At 46.0% G+C, this 10,386-nt stretch overlaps 1 protein-coding gene across 1 annotated transcript in view; it reads right to left on the reverse strand.

The window, feature by feature from the left end:
• SEC14L1 (SEC14 like lipid binding 1) overlaps positions 1-2,747 on the reverse strand; it is a 43,091-nt gene extending 40,344 nt beyond the window's left edge. The window contains exons 1-2 of the mRNA XM_082067250.1: positions 2,622-2,747; positions 891-981 (exon numbers count right to left, since the gene is read on the reverse strand). Coding sequence (XP_081923376.1) covers positions 891-953 — 63 coding nt within the window. The 5' untranslated portion in view covers positions 954-981; positions 2,622-2,747. The remainder of the gene's footprint in view (positions 1-890; positions 982-2,621) is intronic.
• Positions 2,748-10,386: the final 7,639 nt, after the last annotated feature.

Consider the following 10,386-nt stretch of genomic DNA (forward strand, 5'->3'; position numbering starts at 1 on the left):
ATCAGTTCTGTAAGGAACTCTGCACTCCAAACCACCTGAACTATCTAAATATTTACACTATGAACACTATTAAAACTCTCCTCTGAAGCCATTAAACACAGTATTTTCAGCAAGTGAAACAGAACAATTACTATTTAGATTACTATTTAGTTTTAACTGTTCTTATCAGGTGGAAGCTGACCTGACTGCTCTCTGTAACTCATGAGAACCACACAGCCGTGGTTTTGGCTAAACATACTTAAAAAGTCAAATATCAACTTCCTTTTTGTTTTCTAACATCGAAGGAGAAGGGGAGAGAGGAAGTGGGAACCTAACTAGGATTTTCATTTGTTTGTTTACCATGTGTAACATGAGCACACAAATTAGCATCCATGCACCCAAAAGACCTTTTCTTCATCTCTCTGGCCTCCATAACAACTTTTTTCCCTACCCCCATCCCCCAAAGTATTACCAATGCTCAGAATGCTTTCTCCTCTTTGGTTCAGACCTATCCATGCTTTCACGGCTTTCTCTGTGCTCTCTAGTCCTATAAACTCTATACTGACAAAGAGGCAACCAGAACAATTTTTTTAATCAATGAGCTTGAAACTCCCTCCCATGCTAGAATAGATTGCTCCCAACAATTAACTGGGAAGCATGCTTTGAGCCCGCTTTTGGTCTATCTTTAAAATAAATCTATTAATTCTATCTTTGGGAGAAAAAGAGAACACATTGTGCAAAAACATACTCTGGGTAGAGAAGAAGACATCAAAACACATACCTCTCATATTTTGTATATTGTTTCAGATTTGTATGTTCTAAAGTACTTATCAAGTGGAGCCCAGTAACAACATACCAATACAAGGGATGGACCATCAAGGAAGAAAATCACAGCAAAAATGAATACTTACAGCCATAATTAACTCAAAAGGGTGTTTATACACCCGCACAGGGGATTGATACTTCTGCACCATGGTTGCAGTTTGTAAGATCAACTCAAACCTGAAAAAGAAATTTTAAAAACCATCTGTCAGATGCAGGAAGCCGTTTTCAATCTTTCACAATTATTCTGTGCGTGATACCATGCTAGCAATTCTACAGGAAATCCTTCGCAACTCCTTGATTTTTTTTTTTTGGAGGAATGCAATGAAGCTCTGCAAAGCTAAGTATATTTTTGTCAGAAGTGACTTCTCATTTCTTCCAAAGGTGACACCAAATTAGCACATTTTGCAGCCCAGTTTTAGTAACAAATCGCCAACACACTTCATGACTCTTTCATCAGGCTGGTGAGACTTCCTGTGCTGCTGCCATGAACCAAACATTGACACATACCAGCTAAAGGCAGAAAAGCATCACTCAGGCCCCAAGCACCATAAGCAGGCTGCTTCGCTTATAGCTAAAGCTGAATTGGGACTGGCATAAAAAAACAAAAAACAAAAGAAAACTAACAAAAAAAAGGAGGTTAAAAAAAAGATACAAAGTGTTAAAAATCCTTGTTTTCAGAAAGATAGATAAAAAAATGGATCACTACAGCACACTGATATAACATATGCCTTTATCATTTCCAAATCAAATTAAGACCTTTGAGAGAGAAACTTAAAAGAGAGCTGGGGAGAAAAACTTGGAGAAAATGCAGACATTCCAACATAATGCCAGAAAAACAAAACAAAAACAGTCACCAAAAAAACCAAACACATCACAACAAATACTAGAAAAACAGATAGGAGCTATTACAATGGCTTTGTATCTGCTTTCCACAGCGAAGTGTTTGACCCGAACTCTCGTGAATGCAATTACGTTTATTGAAAAAATCCTGGCAGCAGCACTTGCCGATGACACCATGGGCTGCTTGCCAGACTCATTTTAGTGAAAAATGGTTTTATTACAATAAGTTTGGTTTCTCTCTCCTTTTTTTTTTTTTTTAAATGTGTTCTCACATTATTTACAGTGATTCTGGAAAGCGTTATCAACTCCAGCCACGGAGCACGGCAGATGGGCACCGCAGACACGAGAAGCTGCCAACAATAAATTCAAGAGTCACAAGAAAGTTCACCCGACATCCTATTCAAGAGAGGAATTTACCCATGACTACCCTACATTTTATAAAAAAAAACAAAAAACAAAAAACAAACACCTGAATCAGCTACAAGAAAAAAAAAAAAAGCCACAAACCTTACTAATCTTCGGACAAAAAGAGTTACACAACAAATAAACTCAACGTTTCGCTCCACCGGTCGCCCCGCCGAGCCCCTTCCCGGCCGGGTCGGGCCAGCCCGGGGACGCTCCGGGGAAGCGCCGGGAGCCGGCGGACGCTCCGGGAAGGGCCGGGACACCTGTGACAGCCCCGCGCTGCCCCTGGAGGCACCCGGGCAGGGCCGCCCACCCCGGGGGACACGGGAGCCCAGCGGCCGCTGCGCCGCCGTGACCCGCCCGAGGGCCGGCACCCCCCGCCCCACCACCACCTCGCGGGGAGCGCTCCCCGCGGGGGCCGCTAGCGCTGAGGGGAACCGATGGTGAGCGGGGAACTCGCCTGGAGGGGCAGCAGCGGTGGGACTGAGGGGAGGGGGCGGCGGGGGGTGTGTGGGGCAGAGGAAAGCGGCGGGCAGGGGAAAGCCGGGGCAGGCACCGCGCGGGACTCTTACCGCCTCCCGTCACGACGGCCGGCCAGGCTCTGGCCTCATGCCGGCGCGGGCAGCGCCGGTTCCGGCGGGGAGCAGGCACCGAGCCGCCGCCGCCTGTTGTTAGTAGTGACAGGGCGTGGGCGGGGCTTGGCAACCGGCCGGGCGTCGCGCATGCGTAATAGCGCAGCGGGGAGGCGGGGGGGGGGTGCGGGCGCGTTCGCCCCGCGCTGCTCCTGCGCCTGCGCGCTGGCCGGCCGGGGGGGATAGGACGCGCATGCGCGATGTGGGGAGCGGGAAGCCGGGGAAGCGCCGGGCGGGTGTCCCCATGTCCCCCTCACAGGGGCACAGGCAGCCCCGAGGGCGGGAGAGGTCGCCCCGGTGTGGGCATCTGCCCTTCCCTCAGCCGCCCTGAGCAGCGCTTTGACCACAAACCCCTCGTTTCTCCCCTCACTGACGGGGTTCAGTGGATAGAAAGTCATAGATCGTCCTGAGTTGGAAGGGACCTACAAGGATCATTGAGTCCAACTCCTGTCTCTGCACAGGACAACCCCAACATTCACACCATGTGTCTGAGGGCATTGTCCAGATGTTTCCTGAACACTGTCAGGCTTGGGGCTGTGACACCTCCCTGGGGAGCCTGTTCGGTGTCCAGCACCCTCCGGGCGAAGAATCTTTTCCTAATGTCCAACCTGAACCTCCCCTGGCACATCTTCCTCGGGTCCCAGGGGCTCTGAGGGGTTGTTTGGTACAGTCAGAAGGAGGGGACAAGGTTGGGTGGCAATGCTGGTCTGAGGCAGCCAGGTCGGACATGATGGAGGGGTGGTGAGAGTTGAAAGAATTCTGAAATAATTCTTAGTCCACATCTAGCTTGGTTTAACTATGATGTACTAAACCGAATAAATGCAATTATGTTTCATACAGCACTAGTGTATGACGAACTGTGTTAAAATAAGGACTTGAAAATTAAGGGCCCGTGCCTTTGTTTCCTTCAATGACTCTATTAAGGCAATCCTTTCACCCAGAACGTGCTTTAATACCAGTTTACTCCCTCAGAAAATAAATCTTTCTACTAAAACTTAAAGTCATTATCCTGTCCTTTTCATGCAATTGTTTCTCTAAGAAAGCCGAATTTGTGGTTACTCTTGATGAATGATTCAGCTACAGTTCTTTCCTATACAAACCATGTGTCTTTTAAATTAAGTTGAGAATAGACTGTTGTCCAATCTGAAACTAGTCCTTACAAGAATTTGTTTCATGTGTGAGACAGTGTTTCTTTAAATCTGATTTCTGTTGTGGAACTTGGCTGGTTTCCTTCATGTAGCTGAAGTTAACTGGTTAATCTAGTAACCTGGTAATTAGATTTAGTTATCTGATTGATATTCCCTGCCATTATGCCTGTAACATCCTTTCCCTGCTCTGAAAGCCTGAGATACAATCCTACCAGCATAGCAGGGTGAGGAATTTACGCCCACTCAGATTCCTCTTTGTTCATAACATTTCTCGCTTCAGATTCTGAGAAATGTTTAAGTTCTTGCTGACTGCCACTGTGCTACTGAACCAAATATCTGTATAAGTAGAAAAGCTTTATTTGGACTTTTAAGGGTATCTGGAGTTTATCGTTAAAGTGCAAGCACTAAGGTGAAAGTCAATAAATTAATGCCTAAATAAATGGTGATAAGTGTCTTACCTGTTCCCTGCAGAAACAATAATCTGAACAAGATAGACACAAAGGAGGAAAGTAGTATGTTTTAAAATTTTTCTATCATTGTCTAGATTCCTGTTACATCTTCTCTTATGGAAGCTCCACCAGTGCATCGTTAGAAGGAATATACATGAATAAATGGATGGGTGAAATGTTGAAGAAGCTGCGAGGCATGCTGAAAACTGGAGGCCAGAGGCTGAAAGTGCAAACCATTCAGTATTTTCAGAAAATTAGGAATGCAGCTTGCTCGATACGATGGGAAGTTGGGCCGTAGGGAGGTTATGCAAGGTCGGTCACTCCCCACCATGTGAGCACTTTTCCTGGATTGCATTCCTTCACATTACAAACTTCAGTTACACAACCCAGCCATTTATCGTGTTTCAGGCAATATTGCCATGGAAATTAATGAGAACTATTGGTAGCCAACCTTTTATTGTTAATAATACCTAACTTAAGGCACAATTGCCTGGGAGCAGGTATACAAGAAAAGATTCAAACGCCTCCGAGCTTTGCTGTAATTCAGTGCAAGTCCATGGAATTCCAGCAGGCAGAGACTTGCTCCGGTTTCTGTTTGCATCCCTGAGAGTGAGTAAAAGTGAAGTGGTCCTGGCTTCTTAATGTCCAGCGGGTCTCATCTTCACAGCTTTTGTACTAAAGAGAGGAGATTTTTAGGAGTTCTCAAAAAGAAAGAACAGCCATTTGTTCAAGGTCTTGCTGCTAAGCTATATGTTTATTAACAGTATGATGAAATCCTGAGTTCAGATATACTGACGTTCTTCAAGAGCCGTTCCCTAATAAATCAGTCCCGTCTGAGTCAGTGGAATTTTTAATGTACCACTGCATACATTGAAATAAACAGCTGCTTTATAAACCTTTAAAACTATGAAAAAGGTTCCAAATGATAACATTTCCAGCTAAAATAAACATGATGACTGACAAACTACTCATAAGACAGGGTTGTGCCCTGGGGACATATGATTCCAGTTTACACACAGTTCTTATTAAACACATTGTAGTTACTTAAGCAGATGTCACAACTTTTCCTTTCCCTTGTCAGTCTAGGGAGCTGGTCCCTGGTGGTGCTGGGTATGAGGTGGTGTGAATTCCTTTACTCTTAAAACCAAAGTAGCTGTGACACCCAAGTCGAGTCCTCCAGACACATACCAGAATGTGCTTGACTATAACAGCTGTACATATTTTTAAAATCTCCCTGTACAGCCCATGCTGGGGAAATGGTGCACAGGAGGAGACGTCTCTCCATATACTTCTGGAGATCTCAAAACCCTTTGTGATGGCAGGTGAAGATACTAATAATCCCAACAGGCAGATATAAATATTGAGGCTCACAAAAGGCTGTAGGAAAAGTCATGCAGTAAGTTGGTAGGAGAAAGCAGACCAGGGCGATCCCCTGATCCCAAACTCTGCTGCCTTGCAGCTCTGCGATAATTTTCCACCATTCGAGGATTTGGGAACAGGGTAAAACACCTCCAGAATAGCCATCTTCAGAGAAGGGATGTTACCATACAAAACCTAAAAAGCATTAAACTCTTGTGCTGAGATTCTTATTTGGGATTAAACTGGCGACAGTTTAGTGCAGTGTAAGTGAAGTTTTATTAACTTTATACTATTATTTATTTGAACTTTCCAGTATGTCATGGTGTAGAAAAGCCTTAAATGGCCTTATAGCCTGGAACTCTTTCTGTTTTGATGCCACAAACAGTCAGGAACGTGTTTTTTTTCCTTTCTCCTCAAGTGACTGATGGGAACATTGAATTGTAGGCTGGGAGCTGGCCAGAGACACCAGCTGCCAGCGCCTGGACTCCGGCAGCTGACATCAGAGCACCACTGACATAGCAAAGGTTACGTAGACAAACATTAGCAAACAGGACCAAGTCCCGATTCATAAAATACATGATGCGGGATGAGCATGCGGAAAGCATCCCAGCCCTTATTCACAGCCTCTCGTTGCCGAGCCCATAACCATACGAGGCTTCTTGCGTTGAATTTGGTGTCACCGCTCACAGGCAGTGCAGTGCTAAAGCAAAAGAGAGCAGGTGGTACGGGGGGGCTGCTGGTACAGAAATAATTCAAGTGTGAGGAGCTAGTACAGCATATATTCTGAATGAAGCTGCAAATCCAATGCTCATCCTAATACCCATGTTGGATATTTTTGACATCCAAGAGGTTGATAGCACAGTCTTCTTGGAGGAGCATGAGGAGGCAGAAACACCCTTTGGGGCTTCCATGAAATTATTTTATCCCTCAGACATCAGAAGGTGACACGGGGGTTTGGGGCAAAATGTCAAAGGGAACTCCCACCACCAGCTTTTTTCCAGTATAAAGAGAAAAGCCCTTGGATGATAACTTATTTACTGGGGTGGTTTACTGTTGCTGAAAATGTCGCACTCATAATTCACAGAGGTGGAGTTGCAAGCAAGGAAGGGTTTACTGGGCTGCTGGGAATGCTCAGCTTTCCCAGTTGCCGTTGGAAATGCCCCTTGTGCCCGTGTGCGCTGCCTGGGAGCCGCCTGGTACCTGCAAACAACCTGTACCAGTCCTCTCCGCAGGTGACTTAAAGCGCAGCCCAAATCCAATCAGTTTGTCAATGACACTTTTTAATCCTTAGAAAAACATCAGTCTCAGCCAAGAGGCATAGCAAATGAAATTATGAGTAAATTTCCTATGAAAATAAAAACAAAGGCTGTTTGCTATCCCTCTTTCTAATGAGTCTGACAGTACAAATACTCTCATCTGCTTCAACAAGCATTGCATCAAGCTGTTGGTTTGCTCACTAGGTATAGGTTTTGTCCCTGTTTGCCTGTAAAATGTTTATTTTCTTTTTTTTTTTTTAATATTACCAGAGGACTAATAAAAAACAAAAAAATCAACAACAATCCCTTAGTATTAAAAATATTCTACAAATCCAGCTCCTTTTAAAGTACGCACCGACTCTTCCAGTCCTGGGTCTGTACCCTGTGGGCAAACACTGGACCCTTTCCCCGGAGCTCTGTCAGGACAAGCCGCCTTTGTGGCTGCTCTGCCAGCAGAAAAACGTGTGTTTCTGAACAGCTTATTCCCATGCCTGAAGGAAAATGAGGCGTATCATTACAAGGCACTTGCACACCAAAATAACTACCAGGATAGCTATTTCGGGGTTTATTTTTGAAATCTGTGGATCGGACCTGTGCTGGCTGCTTTCATCCAAGGATCTCTTAGAAAACATTTGAGAAACAGAAGTCTCATGAGGCTACTTGCCGGCCATAGCAATGCTGCTTATCTGATCAGCAGAATTCTTTGCATGAATTCTGGTCCTGTTATCCAAGGCAATCTCATTATTTGCTATCCACACTCGATCTGCTTGCTAATTTCTTTTTCCTCGTCGCAGGGCAGGAACCTTCCTGTGCTCCACAGGCGCGCCTGTGCCTGGGAGATTAAAGAAAGCAACCAAGACGCATTAAAAATGTCACCCACTTACAGCGGTGGCAGCCTGAACGGGGAGCGCAATTTAGAGACAGATGTTCCTTCCGATTGAATTGTCTGTGTCACTGATTCCCGGGAGTTCAGTGCTCCTGGAAAGCGCGAGGCGGAGAGCATCACCGCTGAGCCGAGGGCTGGCACGCTGCAGGCAGCTGCTCTGCTGATTTTGACGTGGCCGCAGCATTAATCTGTCTCGGCTTCGAGAACCACTGGCTGACTCTCCCTCCTGGAATCAATTTGGCTAATGTACCGCGTGATGGAAAGCAATCTCTTTGCTAGGCAAGACTGAACAGGGGTTGATAGCATCCTCTGTCCCCGCATAAGTGGACTGGTAGCAGAGCTCCACTGAAGGGATACCCACCGAGAGTTTGGCTCCATCTCTCTCAGGATGGGAGATGATGTATTGAACACCTTCTGGCTCTCATGGCTGCCAACACAGAGCAGGGGAAGCCTGAGCAGAGAAGGAAGAGGTGGAGATGCCTTTTGAGCCAAGCACTGGCTCTGCAACCCCTGTGCAAGTGGGACGTGGAGGAGCGTTTTTCTGGGGGCAGAATCAAACAGCAGTCTCAAAATAACTTGGTTTAATGCAGGGGATGATCTCCAGCACGGGAAGCCTATTTGCTCTTGTGGTTTCAAGCTGGTAGCTAGACTAATGTGTGACCATTAAGTATTTCAAATTAGCTAACAAACAGCTGTTCTGTTTGATTTGCTTTTGGTCATAACCAGCCTGAGTCTGATTTACACAAGAGCCCAATGATGAAAAGAACTAATATGCCTCAGTACAACTCCCTGGACAGAGAGGAAATGGCCTCAAGTTGTGCCAGGGAAGGTTCAGGTTGGATGTTAGGAAAAATTTCTTCACAGAAGGGGTTGTGAAGTCACTATCCCTGGCGGGTTTAAAAGATGTGTAGGTTCTTTGGGACATGGTTTAGTGCCAGTGTTAGGTTACGGCTGGACTCTATGATCTTGAGGGTCCCTTCCAACCACAATGATTCTGTGATTCTGTGATTCTAAATTAATTTTGTATCTCAATCGGTAGGAAAGTACTTTCTGAGGGGAACTGAGTACCGCTTTGCCACCACTCTGTGAGATACAAGCTCTGCACTGGGTGAACAACTGTGTCCCTTCCCTCCCCATCACTGCCCTGGCCACATCCAGCCCTGGCACATTCAGCAACACACAGAGAACTACATGTAATTGCAAAAGAAATGCTATTAGTACATGGATGTAAGCCACATCAACACCGCACTGCTCAAACTAACCCAGAAGGAGGTTTTAAAAGTAGTCAAGTTAACTGCCAAAAATAAAACCCCATCCACCCTGGCTGCTGCGCCGTGCCATGGGAACAATATTGTGCATACGATCAGATTCAGCAGGACACAAGCAGCCTAAGGGTCTTTTTACATTTGGCTTGAAAAGGCTAAAAATAGAACCCCCAAACCGCATTCCTTTTTTTGCTTTGCCATCTCTTCTGCCTGTTCCTGTTCACTGGCACTTTTACATGCAAAGCAGGATTTGGGATCCAAGGCCTGGTAATTAGACTCCAGCCTGGCAGCTGCAAGTGGAACAGCTGGAGGTGTTATTTTTATGGGTTATTAATTGACTCCATGAAAAAAAAAAAACAAAAAGCAAAACAAAAAAACCCCACACACCCCCAAACACACAAAAAAACCCCAACAAAAAGCAACAAAACAAACCAAATCAAACAAACAAAAACAAAAACCTGAGCCCAGCAAACAGAGCCAGCGAGCCGCAGCCCACGGCCACATGACAAAGTCTTAGCGACAGGAAAAGATAAAATAAAAGAGACTGCCCAGTATCCTAAAGCCGATTAGTTATAGCAATTTCTCCAAAGCTAAATATAGAAAAAAAATCCTCCTCCATCTTCAGCTCCCGTTGGCGGAGATGAGAGAGCGCAAGGAAAGAGATAGCGAGAAATTTCATTTTTCACTTAACCCCCTCCTCCCAATGCTCAGCCAAAAGCAAGATGCACAGACAACAGTTGGAAAAGTGTGGTATTTCTCTCCACCCACCACGATGACACCAGCCACCCCTCCTGTTGGGTTTAGGGTATTTTCAGTCCCTGCCATGCTCCCTGCTGCACAGGCTCCGTCTCCAGAGGCACCTGAGGAAAACCCAGAGCCCCTGCTGGGTGCCGGCACATTGTTCCACAGGACAGGGTTGTGGGTTAGTCCCTTATTTTCTGCTGCTTTGCCTCAGCCGCAGTCAGCCTGTTCTGCACACAACCCTCCCTGAACCAAGGTGAGGCCATGGGGCTTCCAAAACACGTTGGGTTTTGTGCTGTTACTTGGCCTATTCCAGCCCGGAGGTCCCTAAGACCATCAGCTTTGTGCAGAGACAAAAGCAGGAGTGTCCAGGGGACAGGGATGTCATGTTCCCCACAGCCCCAGAACTGGGTTCCCATGGGGGAGCCATGGCTGGGTACCCAACTTAGCATCATAGAATGTCCTGAGTTCGAAGGGACCTACAAGGATCATTGAGTCCAATTCCTGTCCCTGCACAGGACAACCCCAACATTCACACCATGTGTCTGAAGGCATTGTCCAGATGTTTCCTGAACACTGTCAGGCTTGGGGCCGTGACACC

The sequence above is a fragment of the Streptopelia decaocto genome, assembly GCF_964273445.1.
Source record: "Streptopelia decaocto genome assembly, chromosome: 16".
Taxonomy (NCBI): domain Eukaryota; kingdom Metazoa; phylum Chordata; class Aves; order Columbiformes; family Columbidae; genus Streptopelia; species Streptopelia decaocto.